At 39.5% G+C, this 26709-nt stretch overlaps 1 protein-coding gene across 4 annotated transcripts in view; it reads left to right on the top strand.

The window, feature by feature from the left end:
- ryr3 (ryanodine receptor 3) overlaps positions 1-26709 on the top strand; it is a 99398-nt gene that overhangs the window by 49922 nt on the left and 22767 nt on the right. For all 4 annotated transcript variants that reach the window (XM_048206336.1, XM_048206335.1, XM_048206334.1 and 1 more), the window contains 37 exons: positions 396-601; positions 820-994; positions 1169-1377; positions 1460-1687; positions 1865-2025; positions 2202-2361; positions 3331-3417; positions 3501-3727; positions 3892-4711; positions 5276-5476; positions 6375-6477; positions 6832-6966; positions 10281-10554; positions 10866-10980; positions 11753-11885; positions 15825-15928; positions 16281-16416; positions 16527-16710; positions 16862-16970; positions 17100-17220; positions 17416-17585; positions 17870-18090; positions 18256-18346; positions 21047-21187; positions 22308-22471; positions 22563-22641; positions 22759-22848; positions 22944-23090; positions 23177-23236; positions 23312-23387; positions 23479-23602; positions 24471-24586; positions 24680-24747; positions 24848-24969; positions 26156-26205; positions 26291-26351; positions 26439-26677. In XM_048206336.1, coding sequence (XP_048062293.1) covers positions 396-601; positions 820-994; positions 1169-1377; positions 1460-1687; positions 1865-2025; positions 2202-2361; positions 3331-3417; positions 3501-3727; positions 3892-4711; positions 5276-5476; positions 6375-6477; positions 6832-6966; positions 10281-10554; positions 10866-10980; positions 11753-11885; positions 15825-15928; positions 16281-16416; positions 16527-16710; positions 16862-16970; positions 17100-17220; positions 17416-17585; positions 17870-18090; positions 18256-18346; positions 21047-21187; positions 22308-22471; positions 22563-22641; positions 22759-22848; positions 22944-23090; positions 23177-23236; positions 23312-23387; positions 23479-23602; positions 24471-24586; positions 24680-24747; positions 24848-24969; positions 26156-26205; positions 26291-26351; positions 26439-26677 — 5907 coding nt within the window. The remainder of the gene's footprint in view (positions 1-395; positions 602-819; positions 995-1168; positions 1378-1459; positions 1688-1864; positions 2026-2201; positions 2362-3330; positions 3418-3500; positions 3728-3891; positions 4712-5275; positions 5477-6374; positions 6478-6831; positions 6967-10280; positions 10555-10865; positions 10981-11752; positions 11886-15824; positions 15929-16280; positions 16417-16526; positions 16711-16861; positions 16971-17099; positions 17221-17415; positions 17586-17869; positions 18091-18255; positions 18347-21046; positions 21188-22307; positions 22472-22562; positions 22642-22758; positions 22849-22943; positions 23091-23176; positions 23237-23311; positions 23388-23478; positions 23603-24470; positions 24587-24679; positions 24748-24847; positions 24970-26155; positions 26206-26290; positions 26352-26438; positions 26678-26709) is intronic.

The following is a 26709-nucleotide window of genomic DNA, read 5'->3' as shown; positions in this document are numbered from 1 at the left end:
AGATACTGTGCAAGGCAGGGAAAACAGAACTATGTATAACATCCACAAAGGACAACACCGGACTCTGAACAAAGGAAAGGCAGGGGTATAAATATACAGGATAACAAGAGGCTAACAAGGAACCAATGTGGGTATATAATAAACTTCAAAATGAAAGTCCTAAACACAAGACAGGGGAAACGAGACAGGCATTGTAACACAGACTCTTTGACACACCAAAGGCATGCAGATATACATGAGACAGTTCCTTTTAATTTACTCAACTTTCAGGTGGAATGAAGAATATTTTAATGAGCTGTAAGGGTACTGACAAATTTGTCCATATATATATATATATATATATATATATATATATATATATATATATAATTGCAATAAATAATTTCATTCTTTAGCTGCTCACGATGGAGAAAAGGAGGGCATTGAATCCATCCGTCTCTTCCGTGTGGAGAAGACCTACGCTGTGAAGACAGGGAAGTGGTATTTTGAGTTTGAGGCACTCACTGGAGGCGACATGCGGGTTGGCTGGGCACGGCCTGGGTGTAGACCTGATATGGAGCTAGGACTAGATGACCAATCCTTCGTCTTTGATGGCTACAGGGTGATTATCTGATACTGTCACATTGTTATGTTATTAGTTTTATTTTTTTATTTATAGTGGTACAAGATATTTCACATACAGTGAAGTCAAGTGAATCTACATTCAATAAGATCTTCCAACTGATCAGAAAATAATCTAATAATGTTTGTTAATAATGTATTAGTCTATAATACTACATGATTTTAATAGTTTTGATCAAATCCAAAAATTGCTTACAGGGCCGCCGGGTGCATATGGGCAGTCATTTTTTTGGGAGGACGTGGAATAAAGGAGATGTGGTGGGCTGTATGATCAACATGGAGGATAAATCCATGATATTCACCCTGAATGGAGAGATCTTAATCACCAACAAGGGCTCTGAGCTCTGCTTTGCTGACTTTGAAACCGAAGATGGTAAACACACAATAATCTTCATAAGATCAATACCTGTAATATATATTATATTACTTAAAATGTTGCATGGTTAAAATAAAAGTAAAGGAACATGGCATTCATTTAAGTGACTGGTCATTGGTTTTCAGATCTACCTTGAAAATATTGATACAAACTGACCGTTGTCACCCCTAGGGTTCATTCCAGTGTGCAGCCTGGGACTTTCCCAAATTGGTCGCATGAACTTGGGCAAAGACGCTAGTACTTTTAAGTACTACACTATGTGTGGCCTTCAGGAGGGCTTTGAACCCTTTGCTGTCAACATGAATCGAGAGGTCACCATGTGGTTCAGCAAACGCCTGCCTACATTTGTTATTGTGCCAGAAGACCACCCCCATATTGAGGTACAATTATATGTTGAAATTGTGGATTATATCCTAGAAAAAACTGGAATTGGTTCTTTAATTGGCATCCCTTTGTGTTTAGGTTACTAGAATAGATGGGACTGTGGACACACCTCCATGTCTAAAGGTTACACACAAGACATTTGGTACCCAGACCAGCAATGACGACATGGTCTGTTGTCGTCTGAGCATGCCTGTTGAGTTCCACTCTGGCCCTCGGAAGATCACCGATATCAATGAGGTGATCGCTGAGGGCCAAAGAGCCAAGAAGGACGATGTAGGCAAGGTTGATTATGGCAGCATTACAAAGGTAAAGAAAAAAAGATTATACTCAAGTACAGTACTTGCATCTGCAGACCTTTGTTGTCTGTGAAGCTTCCTCTTAACACAACAACTTGTTAACACTAATCCATTACATTTGAGAATAATCGAAGAACCTTAATATTGTGCATATTTGACTTTTGATGTACATGTATTTGTGCCTTAGTACTTCTACTCTGTGAGAGTGTTTGCCGGACAAGATCCATCATCAGTTTGGGTGGGCTGGGTAACACCAGACTACCATTACTACAGCAAATATTTCAGCCTCAACACAGTTCGCACCGTCACAGTAACACTGGGAGATGAGCGGGGACGTGTTCATGAGAGGTCAGTTCAAAAGACCCTAATGAACACCAGAAGAAACCCCATCATTGCAGGCTGCTGTTCCATTTTCACACAGTCATTTTCACACGTCTTCAACATATATTAATAGCTCAGAAATGTTGGGAATTTCTCTTGATTGATGCTCATTGATGATCTTTTTGTCATCTCTCTTAATTCAGTGTGAGGAGAAGTAACTGTTACATGGTCTGTGCTGGCGACATTGTCAGCAACTCCACAGGCCGTAGTAACACTGATCTGGAGATTGGCTGCTCCATAGATCTTGCCTCTGGCCTGGTCTCATTTACTGCCAATGGCAGAGAGCTGCCTACCGCATACCAGGTAATCTCAACTTCTAACTTTTTATAAAATAGGAAATAGTTGCTAGACGTAAATAACATACAGAGCTTAGTCTGTTAATGCAATATAATAATGCAAAGCTCACTACAAGAGTAAATTATTCAATAATTCAATACACTTTTTCAGGATTTTTAATTTGACTATTAATGCTGCTATAAAGGTTTACTAAAAAAGAAGATAGAATAAAAATTATAACCTAAAGATACTGAAAAATACAGTTAAATTGTACTATATTTTTGGTTTAAATCTGGTGAAATTTAAATTTGGTGAAAATGACAGTGCATTTCAGTGACAGTCAATTTGGTGATATTTGATGTTTAATGTTCAGTTATTTTGGACCAATGAGATGTCATGATGTGCAAATCTACTCCAGTACAACAATAGTACACCAAGTGGTTTATAAAATGGCTGCATCCGAAATCACATTCTCTGCACTAAATTGCATATTTTTACTCAGTTTGGGCCTATGAATAAAATTGAGGTGTTTATTTCCTCCTTGAGTATGAGCTCCATTTTCTCACTCTGTCATACTAGAGACATAAAAGCCTGATGTATCAAATATAATACTCAACACAAACTTTTTTCATTACCATTTTTTCTAAAAGTTTGATGAACTGTTCCATTAATAAAAAAAGATTATTATGTCAGACCTTACAGGGTTAAGCATTTGGAGAGTCACTTGGGTTGAAAGTGAGACTTTCCAGAGAGCTAGTAACAGCTATTGCAATGTAATATTAAGGAAGCCCTGTGCTCAGTCTAGTCTTAGTTTGCCCCAGGCTCTGATTTTGAATCAGACTCACAATAGCAATTATTTAAAGGCTGTATAATGTCTGAGCAGACTGGATTTAAATTAATAGTAGTGCAACACAAGTAGTGTGCAACACTTGCTCATCCAAATAGAGGAAGTAAACTATAATCGTAATGGACTTCATATGCTTTCTGCCTTCTTAGGTTGAGCCTAACACTAAGCTCTTTCCTGCTGTGTTTGTTCAACCCACGAGTCCCAACCTCTTCCAATTTGAGTTTCCAAAAATCCCAGTAAGTCTATACAATTAATGTATTCAAGTTACTCTATTTCACATATTTTTAATTTACTGACATCTGCATCAATCGTCACACAGGATGCAATGCCCCTGTCTTCAGCCATCTTTAAGAGTTTACAAAGAAACCCAGAGCCCCAGTGTCCTCCTCGGCTGGATGTCCAGACAATTGTGTCCGTGCTGTGGAGCAGAATGCCCAACACCTTCCTGTCGGTGGAGACGGCCCGCGTGAGTGAGAGGCATGGCTGGGTGGTGCAATGTCTGGAGCCCTTGCAGATGATGGCCGTGCATATCCCAGAAGAGAACAGGTGATGCATTACTCATACACTCGGTTTTACACATTGGCAACTTTGTGATCCTGGGAATGTGACCTTTCATTGAAATAAAACCCCTTAAGTGCTCATTTGGCTCCTACCTCAAATGCCAACTGAGTTGGATGATCTTAACCTACTTCCTGTTTCCCCCACAATAGGTGTATCGACATCATGGAGCTGTCGGAAAATGAAGATCTACGGCAGTTCCACTATCACACTTTAAAGCTTTTTTGTGCCCTTTGCGCCCTGGGCAACACTCGCGTGGCTCACGCCCTCTGTAGCCATCTCGACCAATCGCAGCTCCTTTACACCATTGATAACCAATACCTGAGTGGTCAGCTACGTGAAGGCTTCTACGACGTCCTCATCAGCATTCACCTGGAGACAGCCAAAGAGGCCCATCTAATGATGAATAACGAGTTTATAATCCCAGTGACGGACGAGACCAGGAGCATCCGCCTCTTCCCTGACGACTCAAAGCGTCATTGTCTTCCTGGAGTGGGCCTGAGCACCTCACTTACTACTCGCCTCAACTTCACCCCTCCGTGTTTTATTACCACCAAGCGCATTCAGCCTCTCTTCAGCCCTCAGATCCCTCTGGGTATCCTGAAGGAGAAAGCCATCAGTATGCTGACGGAAGCTGTGCAGGGCGGAGGCGCCCACATTCGAGATCCTGTGGGCGGAAGCGTGGAGTATCAGTTTGTGCCGATTCTCAAGTTGATTGGCACACTGCTGATAATGGGGGCGATGACCAGCGAGGAGGTTAGAACCATTCTGCTCCTCATCGACCCCAGTGTGTTTGGGGAGAGTAAGGAAGAGGAGGAACAGACAGCAGTTGCGGAACAAGGAGCTGAGAAAGAGGAGGCCACCAGTAATGAAGAGAAGGCTGTGGAGGCGGGGGAGGAGGAGAGTAAAGACTCCAAGCAGCTTCCCAAAGGTCTTCTGGAGAAGAGCTTGCCTGAATCTGTCAAACGCCAGGTGAAGATAAAGCAAAATATAAATAATAGATGAAAAACTAAAAATTAAAAAATAAATACAATTAAAAAGGTTGCCTCTGCAACTAACTGAAATAAATAAGTTTAAGTGGAAGTACTAAAATTTCTAAAACTAAAACTGAAATATTTCAGCACCAAAATATTTTAAAAATGACAAAAGCACATAACAAAGTTACTAAAACAAACATAAATTAGAATGAAAACTGAAAATATGAAAATAAAAATATTATTTAAATTTAAAATATTATGAAATATTATTTGAGTAATGCTAGAACAACACTTCTTTAAATTGTTTCTTTAACTTTTGTCTGTATACAGTATCACCAATAATTATCAGGTTAATGCTTTACATTACAAATTTACATTATTCTTCTGCATTCAAACAAGTATACTGAGTATGAATGAATAGATGGTTGTAACTGTAAAATCTTTCTGTGGAAGTAAACATTTCTAACCAATTTCAAACCAACTCTCTGTTACTCTTCTAAAATAAGTATATTAGATATATGCATTTAAATGAAGTGGGTTCTGTTTGTTTATCATGCAGATGTGTGAGCTCCTGCACTATTTCTGTGACTGTGAGTTGAAGCAGCGCATTGAGGCTATCGTGGCCTTCTCAGATGATTTTGTGTCCAAGCTGCAGTACAATCAGAAGTTTCGCTACAACGAGTTGATGCTAGCCCTCAACATGTCAGCTGCTGTCACTGCCAAGAAGACTAGAGAGTTCCGCTCACCTCCCCAAGAGCAGGTTGGCCTTCATCCTAGACTCACATAGAGCCACTTTCTTCATAAAGTTCAGAATATCCAAAGACATTTAATGACTCTTGAACACTTTAATGACAGACTTTAGACCATCTCCAATGTCTTCATCACATGTAGCATGCTTCGCTCATTATGCGTTTCACTTCACTTCCTTTGTTGTGTAATTCCAAATATATGGTTTTTATGTTTATAAAATGTATATAAATGTTTTTTTTTTATACAAAACTAATGACAAGCAGTTACACTGGGTTGTAGACCAATGTTCCTCTTGCTGTCATCATGGTTCTACTACATTCTTTTGGATGGGAACTAGAAAACAAACACCTTGGCATCAGAACATACTTGGCTTTTATTTGAATTTGTAGAGCAAGTAAACCAGTGCCAAGGTCTTGACTTTATTTTCTTTTGATTTGCGCTTAGCACGGCTCCAAGATTTTTCCAGAATTATTCATGTTTACTTTTTTTTTAATTACACGTCTGTTTCAGTTACTGAGAAGATGCATCTTCTGCACCCACTCCATTATTCTCAGAGCCACTGATTAGGACTGCTTGGCAGAACCGATCACCCTATTTAAAATACACAGCACATCTACTAACTGAGAAACCCCCCTGTAGTTGAGCCTACGTGCCCATCATAAGCTCATGTTGGAAATAAACTTGTCTGTCTCTGTAACCAGGGCAACAGAAAGGTTTCTTACAGATACAGCAGATTTCCATTAGAATGTTACATAACTTCTGTGAAAGGTTAGGCTTATGAAATCTATATTTCATGATCCATCGTATTTAAAAAAGAAGACAGAAATGTATTTCAGAGTACTTCCCAGTTTTTGTTTTGGTGAAGTGATGCTTTTGTTCCTGAAGCAGCATATCATTTTTCATTGCAGATAAACATGCTGTTGAACTTCAGTGCTGGTGATGATTGCACCTGCCCTGAGGAGCTTCAAGAGGAACTTCAAGGCTTCCATGATGACCTTCGACTACATTGTGGTATGTATTTATCCAGTCTTTCCATTGTCCACCTCCATTCTCACCCCATATTTCTCTTTATATAAGTGTGTCGAAAGGTCAAATCAATTTCAAATTATAATTAATAAGAGCTTCTGAAGTTTCCATTTTAATTCTACTTCCTTGAATTCAAGTTTAAATTAAAAACCTTCAACCTGTTCTTTCACAATTCAAATTGAGGAATTAAAATTTTAAAGGTATTATTAATTCAACTCTAATGTTGTGAAATGCCAGTTGCCGCACAAATAATTGGAAGATGCAGATAAATGAGGCATTTATATAGCACTTTACTATGTACTACTGTACACCCAAAGCGCTTTATATGTATATATGCAGGCATCCCTATGGAAGAGGAGGAGGAGGAGCAGGACACATCTCTCAAAGGCCGCCTGATGTCCCTGGTATACAAGATTAAAGGTCGTCCTCAAAAAACTGAGGAACAACCAACTGAGCAAGAGCAGGCTGCTCCTAGTAAGGCTGTTTTTAAAAACAAATTCTTCAAACATTTTTTATTTCTTAGTTTTTTTATGTCCTTTGTTCTACTGTATCTGGTTATAAAAGACTGTCTCCTGAGGGCCAGAACATTCTAAACCAAAGTGTGCAAACATTTCTAAAGAAAAAATACTTCTAGGCTGCTTATTAAGCAAAGAATTAACATTGTTTAAATTGTACAGAATGTGCTTAAAGGGTTAGTTCACCCAAAAATGAAAATTCTGTCATTAAGTACTCACCCTCATCGTTCCACACCCTTAAGACCTTTGTCCATCTTTGGAACACATATTAAGATATTTTTGATCAAATCCGATGTGCACCAAAAAAACAAATAACGACTTTATTCAACAATATCTAGTGATGGGCGATTTCAAAACACTGCTTCATGAAACTTCGAAGCTTTATGAATCTTTTGTTTAGAATCAGTGGTTCGGAGCGTGTATCAAACTGCCACAGTCATGTGATTTCAGTAAACAAGGCTTCCTTACATCATAAGTGTTTCGAAATTTCAATGGTTCACCACTGGGGGGGCGTGACTTTGGCAGTTTGATACACGCTCCGAACCACTGATTCAAAACAAAAGATTTGTTAAGCTTCGAAGCTTCATGAAGCAGTGATTTGAAATCGTTCATCACTAGATATTGTTGAATAAAGTCGTTATTTGTTTTTTTGGCGCATAAAAAGTATTGTCGTTGCTTCATAACATTAAGGTTGAACCACTATAGTCACATGAACTGTTTTAAATAAGTGTTTAGTAGCTTTCTGGGCATTTTAAAGTGTTAATTATCTTGCTGGGAATGGAGGCCTTACTGAGCCATCGGATTTTATCAAAAATATCTTAATTTGTGTTCCAAAGATGAAAGAAGGCCTTAAGGGTGTGGAACGACATGAGGGTGAGTAATTAATGACAGAATTTTCATTTTTGGGTGAAATAACCCTTTAAAGCTTAGCTGGACTCTTAAAGAAGTAGATCAAAATTAGTTCTAAAAATGCAATGGAAGATATGTTCTAGGGTACAACGGGGCTAAAGGCGCCCCGGGTAAAAGGCACCTTTGATTTTATTTTCCTCTGAACCACAAGATGGAACAAAATTTGCCGCAGCACTTTCCAAAACATCCGCTTTTCAAGATGCATGTAGAAATTCGGCTGATCCTTGACACGAGCATGGCCAGCAGTGCAAAGTTGATTCTGTGCTAATTTGATCTAATTATTTAGTTTTTTTTTTTTTTTTTGATGTTGTAGATTTAGGTAGCAAATGAGAATCGCTAAAATGATTGAATAAAAGTAATTAAAGCAACAGTTTTTAAAAAAACAGAAGAAAATGTAAAAGTATGGTATTTGGGGTAAAAAGTGGCACAATAATTAACATGATAATGAACAGCTGGCTGACTTTTCCATTTGTTGACATGACATGGTCAGATTCAGATGGTAAATATCATATATTAAGTTGGGTGTCCACCTTAGAGATAATCACCATATTATTATGATATTAATCATATCATATAATAAAATATCATTTATTGTTAACACTGTAAATCTATATTAAATTATTATGGTATCTCCTTAAATGATTTCAGAATCTTTACTTTATAAAAATAATTTTGTTTCTGTATTTTTAAAATATATTTTTATATTAACATACAGTATTTTAATGACAGTATATTTATTGAACAAAATTAATTATTTTATTTATCAGAATAAACAGAAAATAGAACAAACTTTGCTAATGTGACTGTTTTGAACAAGTATTAACTAAAAACATATGATTTTAGCTTAAGTATTTGTATCAGTACTGTGTGCCTTTTGCCCCCTTTCTGGTGAGCCTTTTACCCCGTGTGTGTGGTAAAAGGCCTCCCTCGTCACCTCATAAGATTTTTTAAACAAAATGAACCACTTTTATAATTTATTTTCACACAAAATCTGTTGCTCCATAAATGTTCGACACAAGCATATTTCTGCATTAATACATTATGGGAGTCGTGAAAAACACATTTTTTCTTAAGGTGTGCCTTTAGCCCCGTTGTACCTTATACATGCAGTGTATACGGCACTGGTATTAAGTGTTTTGTCTTTGTCCAAGAGGTCAGCAAAATCATCTGATTAGAAATTTATTTCTACTGTGTATTTGTTTTATAGCCTCCAAAATGAAATGCAGTCAGTAGTACTGAGCTCCAAATAAGCATAAAAGGGTATTAAGATGGCAAATATATTAACATAGACTTAAATCATGTTACCAGCAATGGGTGGACAGGTATGTATTAAAATGGATGTAATTTGCTGATGTTGGATAAAAAGCGCCAGTGCTGCACTCTCTCTTGATGAGAGGAGTATGTGATTAGAGCAGCTATTCTAAGAACAGCATACAGGGGCAATATATGAATAGAAATGAAATATGAAATATTAATAGATTTAACGACATACACTAATGGTCCTAACAAATTAAGCATGACTAGAGCAGAGGTCTGAAACCTCTTTTATATGATTTTTTAATTTATTATCAGTAACAGTTACTGTTCAACCTCACTTATTTATTAGTATTATAGTATATGCCATTTAATACAATACACCAGTTTACCACTTATAGCATTAAAGGAATAGTTCACCCAAATAATGAAAATTCTGTCATCATTTATTCACCCTCATGTTGTTCCAAACCTGAAAGACTTTCGTTCATCTTCAGAACACAAATGAAAATATTTTAAAAGTCTACGCAGCTACCACTCTGACAGTTCAAAAAGTTCATAAAGAGATCGTAAAACTAATCCATATGAATTTTCTGAAGAGACATGATCACTTTATATGATGAACAGATTAAATTTAGGCTTTTATTCAGATATAAACACTGATCAGCTAACATAAACAGAAGCTCAACTGTACATGTTTGACGCACAAGAACAAACCTCATTGGTTCTTGCGGAAGCTCAAACGTACTGCGTAACACACAAGAATGAACCTTATTGGAGAATAAAAGCCTGTCTCTTCAGAAAATTTGGACTAAACAACTTTTTAAAGCGTCAATGTGGTAGTTGCCTAGCTGTCAATGGAGGGACATAAATTGCTCAGATTTTATTAAAAATACCTTCATTTGTGTTTTGAAGATGAACGAAAGTCTAACGTGTAAATAATGACAGAATTTTCATTTTTGGGTGAATTAAACCTTTAATCCATATTCAGTGCTTCACAGTACAGAGATCTAATTAAAAGCAACAAAGTTGAAAAACATACCTAAAGATACAGAATCCTAAAAAAATGCTAATATATTTTTTTTCTTATTCTTTTTTTGTCTCCTCCAGCCAACCTGAAGGAGCTGATATCTCAGACTATGGTCAGCTGGGCTCAGGAATGCAAAATCCAAGACCCAGAATTGGTTCGCAGTATGTTCAGTCTTTTGAGGAGACAATATGATGGCATCGGAGAGCTGCTCAGGGCTTTGAGGAAGAGCTACACCATCAGTGCCAAGTCTGTAGGGGATGCGATCAACCTGCTGGCCTCACTGGGCCAGATCCGTTCACTACTCAGTGTCCGCATGGGGGAAGAGGAGGGCCAGCTTATGATTGATGGCCTGGGGTAAAATTTCATCTTCCAGTCTTTACGAGGTTTACATCCTACTGAGGATGCACAATATTTCTGTACCATATTAGTTATCAGTCGACATTAAGAGATTTTTAAATGGTCGATATCGATATTTAATTGTGCATAATCATTTGCCCTGTTTTTAAATTTAGATTTGCTGTCATCTAATACTCACATAATCAATTTTCCATACTGTACATTTTAAAATGATTGATTTCAGTTTTTACTGTTTTATTTTAAATGTATTTAGACATTTATTTAAATTATTGCATCCTATAAAGTGTTTCTCTTATTCTTGCATTCAGGGACATCATGAACAACAAAGTGTTTTACCAGCATCCAAATCTGATGCGTGTTCTTGGCATGCATGAGACAGTAATGGAGGTCATGGTCAATGTGCTGGGTGGAGACAAGAATAAGGTACTATTTTTTTTTTTTAACCATACTGCATCAAAAGTGCTTTTTCTGTAGTGGGGTGCACTGTTTATGTTCTGTTGATGTGATGTTTCTTCAAACAAATGTATTCTGTCCATTTTATCAAGTGGTAAAAAACAAGACTATAGACTTAAGATAATACTGCTTTTTTTATGATCATAATAAGATCCCATGTGACTTGTGTGTCCAGACCAAACCACTCTCAGTCAGACCTTCTTAAACTACGATATTTTGAGGGATAACACATAGTACATAGGCAAATACAGTACTTACGATGTGTTTACCATACCTTCTTATGCTTAGGGGTGGCAATAGGGCGAAAGCTAAGACAAGGAATGGGTCACGTCTCATGCCAGACCTTTTTGGGGTTTGTCGGGAGTCTGGGATGTGAATTAATACCACTGACTATGTCAGATATGACATTGCCACAGTGTCTCTCATTTCTGCTTGGCAGCTTCATTAAAGAGGCCTGACGCATAGGGTCGTGGGTTCCAGGCATTTAGGGTCACCATATTCCCTGCTCAGATGAAGCACAAAACATATTTGCTTGTATTCACGGTGGAGCCTCATGTCTCGTATTTCAGTCTGGTTTAGCTGTCTCAGGGGGTTCTTTCAATATCTTAAGTATGTTACATTACACACATTTAGCCACAGCGTGAGGACTCACATGCAAAGAAGACGAAAGATTAATTTGAAGTGTGAAGGAAATGATCTCCATCTGTGCAGAAGTAAAATGAATGCTGTTTTTAACTCTCAGGAGATTGCTTTCCCCAAGATGGTGGCCAGCTGTTGTCGCTTTCTGTGCTACTTCTGTCGCATCAGCCGTCAGAACCAGAAGTCTATGTTTGACCACCTGAGCTACCTCCTGGAGAACAGCAGCGTGGGGCTGGGTAATCACACACACACACACACACACACACACACATAGTTCTTTAGAGATGCAGGTCATGCAGGGCTGAATCACAGTGTCTGTGTTGCCATGTCCACTTATTAAAATGACTTTGGGCTGTTTGTTTCTTGGTTTTTATTATAGAAATACAGTCACATATTTGAGCTTGCAGTGGTGCGCAAAAATGAGATATGCCACAAATACTGTACTGCATAGGGGCACAACTCAAAGGAAAGCACCAAATGTTTGTTTTCTTACCCCTAAAAATTAGGTATTTGCTATTGTGCTTCATAGCACAATAAAGGCCACTAATATCCCCACCTCTGGTTTGAGCCACACTCTGTGTATCTTTATTAACCACTGTATGTATTCTTATGTATATATTTTACTTTATTCCTGTGATGGCAAACAAATTTTCAGAAGCCATTACTCCCATCTTCAGTGTCACATGATCCTTCAAAAATCATTCTGATATGCTGATTTGGTCCTCAAGAAACATTTCTTATTATCTATATCAAAAACAGTTGTGCTGCTTAAAGGGATACTTCAGGATTTAGCATTAAGCTTTGTATTAGTAGAATACCACTAGTATTTTCGAATTACCGTGCTTTCCCCCTTCATATCAGCCCGAGATGAGAGATTTATGCATTTTTATTCTGTAAAAAAGCCTCAGATGATGCAAAAATCGTCATTTTGCGTCATCTGAGGCTTTTTTGGCCAGAGGCTTAAAACTACAGCCAGTAATAGCAGGTAGTTCCACATTTTTTCACCACGCCCATATGGGGTTTCACTAACGCAGCAGACGCGATTGGAGTCTGAAATGACAAGTTCAATAACGTTACATAATATTTCAAGGAACTGAAGTTATTCTGAAGTGAAAAAATAAGAAGGCAATACCTCTAACATATGCGCGTTTGAGGTTACTCACGGACATAGATCAAAGATTTTATCAAAAGTGGGTGTCAATTATATTTTTAAGCTTACAGTAATTAACATTATTTTGTTATAGTCTGCACTACATCAGTGGTTCATCTCGCAAATTTATCGGTCTCTGCAGTCATCTCAACCAATACAGCAACAGGCTTTTGTGGTAACGTTAGCATAAATAGATAAATAGACTAACTCAGTTTTACAGAACAGTGGCTTTACTTTGATAACAGTCAACTTATATGCAACTTATATGTAATTGTCTATCTAACGTTACTTTGCTAAGTTTGCAGTTTTACTGCTACCTACAACACTACATATAGGCTACTGTGTTATCAGTCTAGTATCAGCGAGTCTTACCTCTAGGCGAATACGCTTAGTACCAGATGGCCCAGGCTGTTCGTCCTCTGGGAAAGTGAATATCGATGGTATCGCGGTGTCCTTCAGAATGGTTCTCTTCATTGCAAGGATATTTAGTTCGTAGTCCTCGTGCTTGAAATGGAGACTACATATTCTGTGGTTTTTTAGGTTTTCTATAACGGTGTCATCTCCAAACTTCGGGTGTTTGATGGCCCGCAGCCACTGTTTACATCGCTCCAAATCTTTAATCGGAAAATGATGGAAACTTACTTGTCCTTTCCTGGTTTTGGGTGTACATCCAGGTACAAAGCAATTTAGCACCATTTCGCTGTAAATGTATGAACTAACTCACGATTTATTGAATTAATATGTAACAAAGCAAGCCTAGTTGTTTGAATTTTCCTGGTAATGCCGCCTGTAACCGATATGCGTGGTTTGGGCGTGGCCTCGCAAGGGCAGCAAAACAAGTGCATTCTGGGAGTTGTTGTCTTTCATCCACATTAGTCAAAAATACATTTTCTGCCTTTTCTCAGTCTAGAAAGCTCCAAATTCAAAAATAATTTCAGATTTCTACTACATAAATGACCAATTTTAAATACACATTCATCTTTCCAGGGGTGAAGTACCCCTTTAAAGCTGCTATCCGCAATTTTTGGCCCTCTAGCGGTTAATGAACAGAACTGCACGCGTCTTGCGGAAGAACATTGTAGCCGGAGCTACTTTTCTCTATGTATGTCTATGGCGAGTCACGCAGTTACTGTGATACTCTGCGGTGAGTCCTACCAGTCTGGTCTGAAATAGTCAGAATATAAACACTTATTATAAGTGTACCATAATGATTCAGGACAAGACAAAGCACGGTTTGGAAAATGGATTCATGTTGTATATTCTCATTGTATAATTTTCATAAATTTTTAACACAAAAAAGTTGCGGACTGCAGCTTTAAAGGGATAGTTCACCCAAAAATTATTTGATGTTTATCTGCTTACCCCCAGGGCATCCAAGATGTAGTTGTCTTTGTTTCTTCAGTAGAACACAATTTATGATTTTTAACTCCAACCGCTGCCATCTGTCAGTGGTATAATGCAAGTCAGCGGGAACTTGGACTATAAGAGTAAATAAAACACGACAGACAAATCCAAATTAAACCCTGCGGCTCGACACATTGATGTCTTAAGACACGAAACGATCGGTTTGTGCGAGAAACCGAACAGTATTTATATATTTTTTTACCTCTAATACACCACTATGTCGAACGGCATTCATCACTCGATTCGTGAGGTCTGATCGCGCTCTGACAGCGGCAGTGATGTCTCGCTCTCATTGAAGTATATGCGCGAGACATCACTGCCGTTGTCAGAGCGCGATCAGACCTCACGAATCGAGTGATGAATGCCGTTGGACGTAGTGGTGTATTAGAGGTAAAAAATGATATAAATACTGTTCGGTTTCTCGCACAAACCGATCGTTTCATGTCTAAGGACATCAATGTGTCGTCACGAGCCGCAGGGTTTAATTTGGATTTGTCTGTCGTGTTTTATTTACTCTTATAGTCCAAGTTCCCGCTGACTTGCATTATACCACTGACAGACGGCAGCGGTTGCAGTTAAAAATCATCATTTGTGTTCTACTGAAGAAACAAAGTCACCTACTTCTTGGATGCGCTGGGGGTAAGCAGATAAACATCAAATTTTCATTTTTGGGTGAACTATCCCTTTAATATTTAGTGAAAAACAGAATACTAATTTTTTCAGGATTCATGGATCAGAAAGTTCAAAAGAACAGCATTTATATGAAATAGAAATCTTTTGTAACTTCATAAATTACTTGACTGCCATTTTTGCTCAATTTAATGTGTCCTTGCTGAATAAAAGTTTTATGCTACAACAAATTACATAAATGTAACAGGCAATTCTCCTTGATCCATAAACACCTCCCTAAAAACAAAACTGCTGCTTATGTTGGTGCAGCAACTCATTAATTTCAGGCTTGTTTTGTCAGACCAGGTTGCTTGTTTTTCGAGCAAGATCTGGCAACACTGAACAGTGTTTTGACTGTGAATAATAGCTAGTGCAGCTGAGAGCACCTGACTCTGCAGGAGTCGTTTCCTATAACGGCACATTAATGAGCAGCTGAGAGCCCACTCACACCTTTATAGTTCTTATCACCCCAAGATCAATGACAGGACAGATTAAATCAGATGAAGATAATGCCGCAAGCTACAAACCAGGGTGTGATGCATCCACAGATGTACAGTTTTATATTAACATATCTTCATGCTGCATAGCTAGTGTTGTGTATCTGCCGTTTTAGTAATCATTTTTAATTTCAGTAATATAAGCTCACTGAGTTATACAGAGCAGCTGAACCAAGTTGAAATCAGATATGCTGTCAAATATGAATGCAAACAATAATGTATAGAGATTATATAAATCAGGAAAAAATGAATATAACTATATATTTCCTAAAATTACTTTGGAAAACTATTTTTATATAAGTTACAAGAGCATATTATGATAACTCCGACAAAGGGGGAAAAAAAAACTTGGCAGAAAAGTAAAGACTGCCATCTGCTGGTGATTGTGCCTTATTAAAAATCTGCTGCCCCTCTTGGCCGTTTGGATATAATGTTGGTTTCTTACATCTCTCCAGCATGCCCAGCCATGAGAGGCTCCACACCTTTAGATGTAGCTGCCTCCTCTGTGATGGACAACAACAGTTTGGCTCTGGCACTTGAGGAACCTGATCTTGAGAAGGTAACTGATTATTATTACATCACACATTTTATCTTTGGTGGTTCAATGTGAGGAATATACCCCATATGTGTCACCACAGAATTTTGGGATGAAAAAACAAAGGCACCCTATGGATACATTTCTGACGGTATATTTACAATTGAGGTAGAAGTTTCTGAAAGACTTATGACATTCACTGTGCTTTTAGTAGAGCACAGTGAGGGATCAGACTATAGTTCATGTAATTTAATTGATGTATTGTGTTGCAATGCCTAATAAAGTTTCCTGCCAAATGGTTGCCAAATAAATTTGACTAAACCGGTTTTTAATGCCATTTGGATTTCATTTTGGATCCTGTCCATGTGTATTTCAGGTGGTTACATATCTGGCAGGCTGTGGGTTGCAGAACTGCCCAATGCTCATTGCCAGGGGATACCCAGACATTGGCTGGAACCCAATAGAAGGAGAACGCTATTTGTCCTTCCTACGGTTTGCTGTTTTTGTTAATGGTTAGTACTTTTTTACAAATAATACTTATTTTGCTTTACTTTTTGTATCTTGGTTAATAGAGAAAGACTTCATGATGCAAACATTTTTGTGTTTGTTCTGGTCATCTCAGGTGAAAGTGTTGAAGAGAACGCTAATGTCGTTGTGAAGCTTTTGATCAGGCGTCCGGAGTGCTTTGGACCTGCTCTTAGAGGAGAAGGAGGTCAAGGTTTACTCGCTGCCATGAAGGAAGCCATCAAGATCTCAGAAGATCCTACTTTAGACCTGCCCAACTTACCTGAAGGGGTTGCACCAACGTAAGACCACTTAAATCTTCCATCCATCTGCATAATTTGCCATTTTATATTAGGTTTGATTTGAAAAGGTAAATTGTAGTTGAGATGTCCTTTGACCTCAGGAATGAGTGAGCTTGATTTAAAATAAGCAAGTCTGCTCTTTGTTTTGCAGGGTTGGGGAGTCTGAAGAGGAGGAGGAGGTCGCCCACATGGGCAACTCTATTATGTCCTTCTACTCAGCCCTTATTGATCTTCTGGGCCGCTGTGCACCTGAGATGCATGTGAGTGCTCCTTTCTGCCACATTTTATTGATTTACAAAGCTGGGGACAAAACTTGCAGTTTCCTTCAGTATAGTGCTGTTGACCTGTACACAGCCTCACTTTAATATAATACCGATGCTGTTTTACAGCTTATAAACAAAGGCAAAGGTGAAGCGTTGCGTATTCGTGCCATCCTCCGTTCCCTAGTACCCACTAAAGATTTGGTTGGGATTATCAGTATTCCACTCAAAATGCCGGTCGTCAATAAAGGTTTGTACAAGTCACTAGATGCCTTTGAAAGAGTCTGAAGACATAATCTCTGAAACTCATTATGCGCCTAAGATTGATTGACGCTATTACTCTTTCAATGTCATCTTCATCCCTACGTGTCTCATTATCTGTGCTGCTTCTTCCGCAGTCATTATAACCCTAATGTCTTTTTGTTTAACTCTCTCTGCTACTTAGATGGCACTGTGACGGAGCCAGATATGAATGCCAGCTTCTGTCCAGAGCACAAGGCACCCATGGTGCTTTTCCTGGACCGTGTCTATGGTATTGATGACCAAAGCTTCTTGTTGCACCTGCTGGAGGTGGGCTTCCTGCCAGACCTGCGAGCATCAGCCTCCCTGGACTCGGTAAGGGTGCTCTGCGGAGCAAAACAGAGAAAAGTTGCAGATAAATTTATCATGCCTAAAAGGTTCATGTGATGTCAACCATCTAATATAGTGATTCAGGAGTAGCAAAAGTAGATATGAATATTAAAAAGAACCCATTTAACCTCTTTAACTTGAATGATTGCTATAGAATTAAGAATGTATTTAGTTTTGTATTATTTTAATATTAAAATATAATTATAAAAATGTAAACATACAACTCAGTTACTTGATTTGTTTTTCGTGTTATTTTTTGCATTCATCAGGAGGTGCTCAGGACCACTGAGACAGCCCTGGCCATGAACCGGTACATTGGATCCGCAGTGCTTCCTCTGTTGACCCGCTGTGCTCATCTGTTCACTCACACGGAGCACCATGCAACGCTCGTTGACTCTACACTTCACACCATCTATCGCCTCTCAAAGGGCCGATCACTCACCAAGGCCCAGAGAGATGCTATTGATGAATGTCTACTGGCCATCTGCATGTAAGAACCTCCTGAAAACCTTTAACTGAGAGGCTGGGATGGTTTTCTCGGCTCAATGAAAACTCAAGTTGTATTTTTCATGCTATAGATAACACTTTATTAAAGGTTAGGTATCATCTGATGTTATACTTTATACTTTTCATCAAATATTTATACTTTCTACAGGCATCTGCGGCCATCAATGCTACAGCAACTTTTGCGTCGTCTTGTGTTTGATGTCCCACAGCTTACAGAGTACTGCAAGATGCCCATTAAGGTATGTTTAGTAAACCATAAATGTACATACACTTAGGGCTGGGCGATATATCGAATGCTTTTGTCACGCGCATTTCGTCAGTAAAGCCGGTTCCCTGATTGCCGCTAAATCGCCATCACCTGCTTTCAAATGAAGCGGCATTTAATAGACAGAGCCGTAGTTCACTGATAAGCCACGCAATATCGCGTTCAATATCGACGGCGATTCATATCGATATTGAACGCGATATTGCGTGGCTTATCAGTGAACTACGGCTCTGTCTATTAAATGCCACTCCATTTGAAAGCAGGTGATGGCGATTTAGCGGCAATCAGGGAACCGGCTTTACTGACGAAATGCGCGTGACAAAAGCATTCGATATATCGCCCAGCCCTACATACACTACTGTTCAAAAGCTTGGGACCGTAGTTTTTGAAAGAAGTCTCTTATGCTCACCACAGCTGCATTTATTTGATAAAAACAGTAATGTTGTGGAATATTATTACAATTTAAAACAATTGTTTTCCATTTTTAATATGTTTTATTGTTGTGATCCTGCAGAAATCATTCTGATTTGGTGCTTAAGAAACATTACTTCTTTTTTTTTTTTCAGGACTCTCTGATGAGTAGAAAATTCAAAAGAAAAGCATTTTTTAAATGAATTTTTTTTTTGGTATCAATTATACATTTACTGTCACTTTTGATCAATTTAATGCATTCTTGCTGAGCTAAATAATTTATTTAAAAAAAACCAATAACTTGTGACCCCCAGTGGTAGGTTCATCCTTATTATTCTTTGGCTCCATTGTTCATTCATTGTTAAGTGCTTTAACCAAGCAAATCCAAACACAAAGTGTAGTCAAGCACACTTTCGACATTTTAAAGAGCTAAATCAAGTATACCAGATACACTCTGACCCACAAGATGTGTTCCATACTAATTGCATTAAGGACATATCTTGTTGTGTGTTTGAGACTGTAACGAGGTCAGTAGATGTGTGAAGAAGGAGGCGGGAACCGGCGAACGTTCAACAAAAGTTTAATTCAAAATAAGCAAAGAACAAAACGAAAGTAATGCACACAAACATAATAAAACATAAAATATCCAGGCCTGGTCCTCTCTCGTCCTCCACGGTTGTCGCTCCTCCTTTTATGCTCCCGGAGCTCCTCCGTGAGAGACTCAAGGCCGGTGCGCCTCCCAGGTGATGCTTGTTATCACTTGCGTCACCGGCCTCGCGCCGTTCCCTCACGGCTCTCGCCCGCCCTGGTTGCCACATACCCCCATCGCCCCTCGCAGGCCGGGGGGTACTCCCGAGACTGCGCTCTACTCCCCCCCGGGGCCTGTCTCGGCGGCCGCAGCACCTGGGGGTAAGGACAGACGAGATGAGAGAAAGGAGACGGAAGCAAGGGGAGCGACAGGACGAGAGAGGGGAGAGAGGAAAAAGAGAAAAAAAATTCTTGGTCCGGTTCCCAGACACACTGCCGCCCGGTCCTCAGCCAGCCGGGAGGCTCTTCCTCGCGGTGCCATGCGGTGGCACTGGACGCTCGGTGGACGGCCCGATCCTCGACCGCCTTCTGGCGGCCGGTGATGGCTCCTCCGACTGAGGGCAGCCGGCAGCGAGTCCCCCGTCCCCTGCTCCTCCCCTTCATGGCGGACGGCAGCAGGCTCCGGCCCACGGCGGACGGCGGCGACTCCTCCGCTCCCTCCAGGTCCAGGACGGCAGCCACCCCACCTCGTCCCAGGAGCACGGCATCCGGGTCTCCGTCCCACCTTTCACAAGGCTCCAGCACCACCGCCTCGGGCAGCCTCTCGCGGTTTACACACACTCCCGCGCTGCCCGAACTCCGCAGCACCGCGATCCCCCTCAGCAGCGAGGGCTCTTTGACAGCATGTCCCTCCTTCCTCCCGGGTTTCGGCACCAATGTAACGAAGTTCGTCAATACGGGAAGAAGGAGGCGGGAACCGGCAAACATTCAACAAAACTTTAATTAGAAATAAACAAAGAACAAAACGAAAGTAATGCCACACAAACATAATAAAACATAAAATAAAGTCCGGGCCTGGTCCTCTCTCGTCCTCCACGGTCGTCGCTCCTCCTTTTATGCTCCCGGAGCTCCTCCGTGAGAGACTCAAGGCCGGTGCGCCTCCCAGGTGATGCTTGTTATCACTTGCGTCACTGGCCTCGCGCCGTTCCCTCACGGCTCTCGCCCGCCCTGGTCGCCACAGAGACATTACCTGATAACGGGACACACTTCATTCTTGGTGTTCCTCATTACAGTGAGGTCACTCGACTCACAGTTATAACTTCTGTGATTTGACAGCTTTACTCACCCTGCAAACACACAGAGCATCTGGATTACATATTACCTGATGCAGCTTTCAATATGAGTCACCAGATCCACTTTCTTGTGAGCCTTTGATAGGCAGGTGTAAGCAGGTCATACTTTACTCACAATTTCAGCACCTTGTCTCTCTGCTGGCAGCTGTCTCACCCCATCATAACCCCCCTTCCACAAGGCAGGGTTATCAGAAGAGGGCTTCGCAGACCACACACCTTTGAATTATTTAGTAACTGTGAACCAATACAATTCCCTAAATCAAAACCAAATATAAAATCAACCCTTATTCTAGGAGAGTTATTTTACCCAAGACAGTACTTGTGCGAGTTTAAAGTATCCTGAATGTTGACAGCTTAATCCACATGTCTGTTTATGTTTGCAGCTTTTGACGAATCACTATGAGCAGAATTGGAAGTACTACTGTCTGCCAACGGGCCTGGGCAGTTATGGAATGGCATCAGAGGAGGAACTCCACCTCACCAAGAAACTCTTCTGGGGATTTTTTGATGCTCTTTCTCAAAAGGTACAAAACATACTTAAGTACAAATTTGTTCTGTCTATCAAATAAACAATGTATTCATAGTAATGACTTGTTATACCAATTATTATTAATTATTATGCCATAAAATAATGCATTAAATGGATACTAAAAAAGGTTGATTTGGAATTCCTCAATAATTTTCAATTGTTGGTCAAGGTACACTTCTGAGGTCATCCCGTCAGGTTTTAAATGTTTAAGTTTTTTTAAAGGGGACCTATAATGCCCCTTTTACAAGATGTAATATAAGTCTCTGGCTTCCCCAGAATGTGTCTGTGAAGTTTCAGCTCAAAATACCCCACAGATCATTTATTAAAACTGTGGTTTTAAATGGTGAGCAAAAACACACCATTTTTGTGTGTGTCCCTTTAAATGCAAATGAGCTGCTGCTCCCAGCCCCCTTTCCAGAAGAAGGCAGAACTTTAACAGCAACAACAACAAAGCTGGAGAATCTCACACAGCCAAAATGATGATTATCAGTAACAGTGTTCAGCCTTACATTGTTCAAAACAGGAGTCGGACACTGATGGAGAGACTTTTACAACTTTTGGAATGCATTGGGATGTTTCTGAATGGTTAGTGGATAAATTCGTCATGTTTATCTTTTGTGCAAATTCAATTGACCCTGGAGAAGCAGCCTGGTGTAAAAATGACGGCATGGTAACATCACTCGACTTCAAAGCAGCCCAACATGGCCACAACCCCTTTGTTGCATGTTCCTGGGGGCAGTGTTTATGTAAATTTTGGGGTTTGTGATGTCAACAACCTGGGGAGAACCTCGTTGTAGTCCCAACCAGCCATATGTTGTAGTCCTTAAAAAACGATTTCTGTAAAAGAACATGTCTCCCTTTGCATTGAACTTTGAGCATCGTAACTTTGCAGATGTTGTTTATGCTCAAACAGCAACATTAGACACTAACTAAAGTTAAAAACTTTGGTAGGAATAATAGAAATATCCCTTACTATTTGTATGATTAAGGAAGTATGATTAATTCTATTAATTTTTATAGAATTAATAATGTTAAATAAAAACACTACATTTATAGCCCCACCATAGTTATTTCACTAAATTAATTAAACCACAAAGTTATTTTCTGTCTTGCAGAAATATGATGCAGAGCTTTTCAAAATGGCCATGCCGTGTCTGAGTGCCATATCCGGTGCAATACCACCTGACTATGTGGACTCCAGCCCTGGTTCCACATTAGTTAAGCAGGCCTCTGTGGATGCGCAAGGCAACTTCGACCCCCAGCCTATTAACACTGCTAAGTAAGTACCACAGAAACACTAAAAATCGCATGTAGACATCCTTTTATTAAAACTTTCTGTGGACTTCATTACATACTGTTTTGTATTTCAGCATCTCGCTGCCTGAGAAACTAGATTACATTGCAAGCAAGTTTGCTGAGCATTCTCATGAGAAATGGTCCTCTGAGAAGGTTGGACAATGTTAAAACTCATCTCATTAATCTTGTGCATTCTATTGTGTCACTAGAGCTCTTCTTGTGTTGAAGTAGACAAAGGATGACTGCTTGTTTGTTCTTGTATGGTGATAGATCGCTCTTGGCTGGTCTGCTGGAGATAAATTAGATGACAAAGCTAAAACTCATCCGCTTCTGAAACCATACAAAGCACTGAGTGAAAAGGTACACATAAAAACCAAGTCACATTCTTCTATATTGACTTTTGTCTCTAACATAAATGCAAAGTTTAATCTGCTCCAATCCGTCACTTTATATAGGAAAGGGAGACTTATCGCTACCCCGTGAAAGAGACTCTAAAGAGCATGTTGGCAATGGGATGGAACATTGAGAGGACCAGAGAAGGAGAGGCCATGTTCCAGCAAAGGGAAACAGAAAAACAGCGCAAGATATCAGAGTCCTCACAGGTAACGGTGGGCAGCTTTTATTTCTTTACAGTGGCTATCAAATCAGTGCATTTAGGACATGGTGTTGCCTCTTCTTCACTTTACAGGGTGAGTTTAATCCAGCCCCACAAGATTTGGAAAATGTCATTCTGTCAAGAGAAATACAGGCAAGTGTGAATCAAATTGTTAAAAACAATACATATTGCATAAATTGTGTATTAAACCGGTGAACATTTCAACAGGCAATGGTTGAAACAGTTGCAGAAAATTACCACAATATTTGGGCAAAGAAGAAGAAAAAGGAACTTGACAGTAAAGGTGATGCTTTTCTCCTGCAAAAAGTGTGTTTGGCTCAATCCTGTCTAAGGTGTCCCAGGTGCATTGACTCATTGTGTGTTGTCATCGAAAGGAGGAGGAGGTCATCCATTGTTGGTACCGTATGACACGTTGACAGCGAAGGAGAAGTACAGAGACAAAGAGAAAGCCCAGGAGCTCTTTAAATTCCTGCAGGTCAATGGATATGCCATAAGCAGGTCAGTGTACTAACAAAGTTTTTTTATTTTATTTTGGTATGGATGCATTTAAACATTAATAATGTTACAAAATATGTATATTTCAAATAAATGCTGTTCTTTTAAACTTTCTATTCATCAAGAAATCCTGAAAAAACTTATCATAGTTTTCACAAAAATATTCAAGGTGCTACAGAGGATGTTTTGTTTTATACATTTTTGCAATATTACTTGAAACTGTCTTTACTAACTGATAAAAGACTATTTATTAAGTGCACTGAAAGGAATAATATTAATATACATCATCTGTGCACGAGGTAGGGCCTTAAAAACATCAGCCAATCGTTTGCGATCATCACACAAACGATTGGCACTCTGGCTTGTCAATCACTGCCGTTACGTTCCTTGTGAGAGACGTGCGCGCTCCAGTAACTTTCCACACTCCACAGGCGCCACATGCAATGTTTTTGTCAACAACTGCAGATTATGAGTTACCTGCGGTGAGTCCGACATAATGAATCCACTAACACGACACAGCGAATGCCAGTGGTAAACAAACACTCGTGTTCTAATACTTGTGCACAAGTTTTGGGAGGCGTTCCCTCGAAATGAGCTGTGAAAGAGGGGGGTTGTTCTTACTTGTGCGCTCATTTAAAAAACTCAGTAACGGTCTTTGGTTTCTCAGTCGTCGAAAACATCCTCTGTAGCACCTTTAAGTACAACAGTAGCACAACAGTTTTTACCTTTGATAATTAACAAAAATGTATTTAGCACCAAATCAGCGTATTAGAATGATTTTTCAGTGCTGTGTTGAGTCTTAAAGGACTTTTATGAGAAGTTTGCAACAGTTTGTGATCTCTTTTTTAATGCTTTTTTTTTCTCTATGCAGAGGTCTGAAGGACATGGAGCAAGATTCCTCTTCTATGGAAAAAAGGATTGCCTATAAGTTCCTCAAGAGGCTCTTGAGTTATGTAGATTCTGCACAGGAGTTCATCGCCCATCTTGGTGAGTAACGATGATGAATATAAACAATTAAAGACTGATATGTTTACAAACATACAAAGTTGATCAGTTGTTTTCTTTGCATAACATTTACAGAGGCTATGGCTACCAGTGGGAAGACAGACAAATCTCCCCATGATCAAGAGATCAAGTTTTTTGCTAAGGTAGCTTTTACCATATGCAGAACAACCTTGAAACTTCATGTTTCATTGGAGTTACAGGTCAGTTTTTAAAAGGTTTTTCTCTTGATCGGTTAAAACGCAGGTTCTGCTACCCCTCATAGACCAGTATTTCAAGAACCACTGCTTGTACTTCCTGTCATCCCCCAACATCAACCTTAGCAGCAGTGGCTACGCATCCAACAAAGAGAAGGAGATGATCACCAGGTGCTGCTGTTATATTAAAGCCAAATTCTGTTATTTAGAATGAGACAATATTAATCCATATCATTATAAATGTTTATTATATAAGTCCTGAGAAGGTGCAATAATGATAAATTTCATTTTCAACTCATAATAGTATAAACTTAGTATAAACATTTCCAAATCTATATAGAATACAGTATATCAGAATTCCCATTCTTTCACTGTTCTGTATATACTGAATTCAGTGAAGAATGGACTTCTGTTTTTGTACTTTAAAGGTCCCGTTCTTCGTGATCCAATGTTTCAAACTTTAGTTAGTGTGTAATGTTGTTGTTAGAGTATAAATAAAATCTGTAAAATTTTAAAGCTCAAAGTTCAATGCCAAGCGAGATATTTTATTTAACAGAAGTCGTCTACATCGAACGGCCAGTTTGGACTACATCCCTCTACTTCCTTCTTTAATGACGTCACTAAAACAGTTTTTTGACTAACCTCCGCCCACAGGAATACACAAGAGTTGCGTTTGTAGAGTGTGTTTGTCGCCATGTCGTCGAAACGCTGTTATTTTCATCCCGCAGTCCAATCACCGGGTCTGATTCCGGCTCAAATTGATAGGGTAAAATTAAAGACATGTTTACAATAACACTGAGCGCGTGCATCTCCACGTTATGGTAAGAGGCGTGACCTTTCCGGGCAAGGTTCGCTAAGCTGCTGTCGAATCACAACACAGGAACCGCTGGCACAATCAGAACTTGTTACGTATTTCTGAAGGAGGGACTTCATAGAACAAGGAAGTCATCAGCCCGTTTTTATGACAGTGGAAACAGCAGTATACAGATAAGTAAATTATGTGAAGAATACTGTGTTTTTTTTTACACGCGAAACATGAACACATGTTATATTGCACACTATAAACACTATCAAAGCTTCAAAAAAACACGAAAAACGGGACCTTTAACCTTTGAATCTGAAGGCTCAACGGCTCCTGTGACATTATGGGACAGCACAGCATCAGTTGGTTGCACACAATATAAATTAAGCAGATCAATTAAATCATCTGGGTGTTTCATCAAAACCGAGGATTTGCACATCCTACTCATTTGACATACATACTTTTTCACATACTGCGTAGCAGGGAAGTGTGCATTTTTGGACGCAAGGATTGTTTTATGTATAATCATAATAACATAAATAAATCTTTCTTTAGTCTTTTCTGTAAGCTGGCAGCCCTTGTCAGACATAGGATTTCACTCTTTGGTAAGACATCTCAAAGCATTCAAATTCTTAAAAAAAAAAAACATTTTGCCTGGCGTACCTCATTTCACTGATTTTGTTCTTTCAGGAAGTGACTCATCCACCATGGTGAGCTGCTTACACATCCTGTCACGCTCACTGGACTTCAGGTAGTGAGCAAAATCTCAGTGCAACATGAATAAGTCAATGGTGGTTGATGTCTCAGTTGTTTTGATATGATTCTGTTCTTACCGTAGGACTGTGATGAAGTCTGGCTCGGAGCTGGTAAAGGCTGGTGTCAGGACGTTATTTGAGAATGCAGCGGAAGATCTGGAGAAGACTCTGGAGAACTTGAAGCTAGGGAAGTTGGGTCAGTCACGCACTCAGATGAAGGGCGTTACCCAGATCATCAGCTACACCTCAGTGGCCCTGCTGCCCATCCTGACGGTTCTCTTTCAGCACATCACCCAACACCAGTTTGGAGCAGAGCTGCTATGTGAGTGAGATATGATGTTACTTCTCATGAAT

This window comes from Megalobrama amblycephala, linkage group LG11 (genome assembly GCF_018812025.1).
Source record: "Megalobrama amblycephala isolate DHTTF-2021 linkage group LG11, ASM1881202v1, whole genome shotgun sequence".
Taxonomy (NCBI): Eukaryota; Metazoa; Chordata; class Actinopteri; order Cypriniformes; family Xenocyprididae; genus Megalobrama; species Megalobrama amblycephala.
This window is presented reverse-complemented; position numbering and strand designations above follow the sequence as displayed.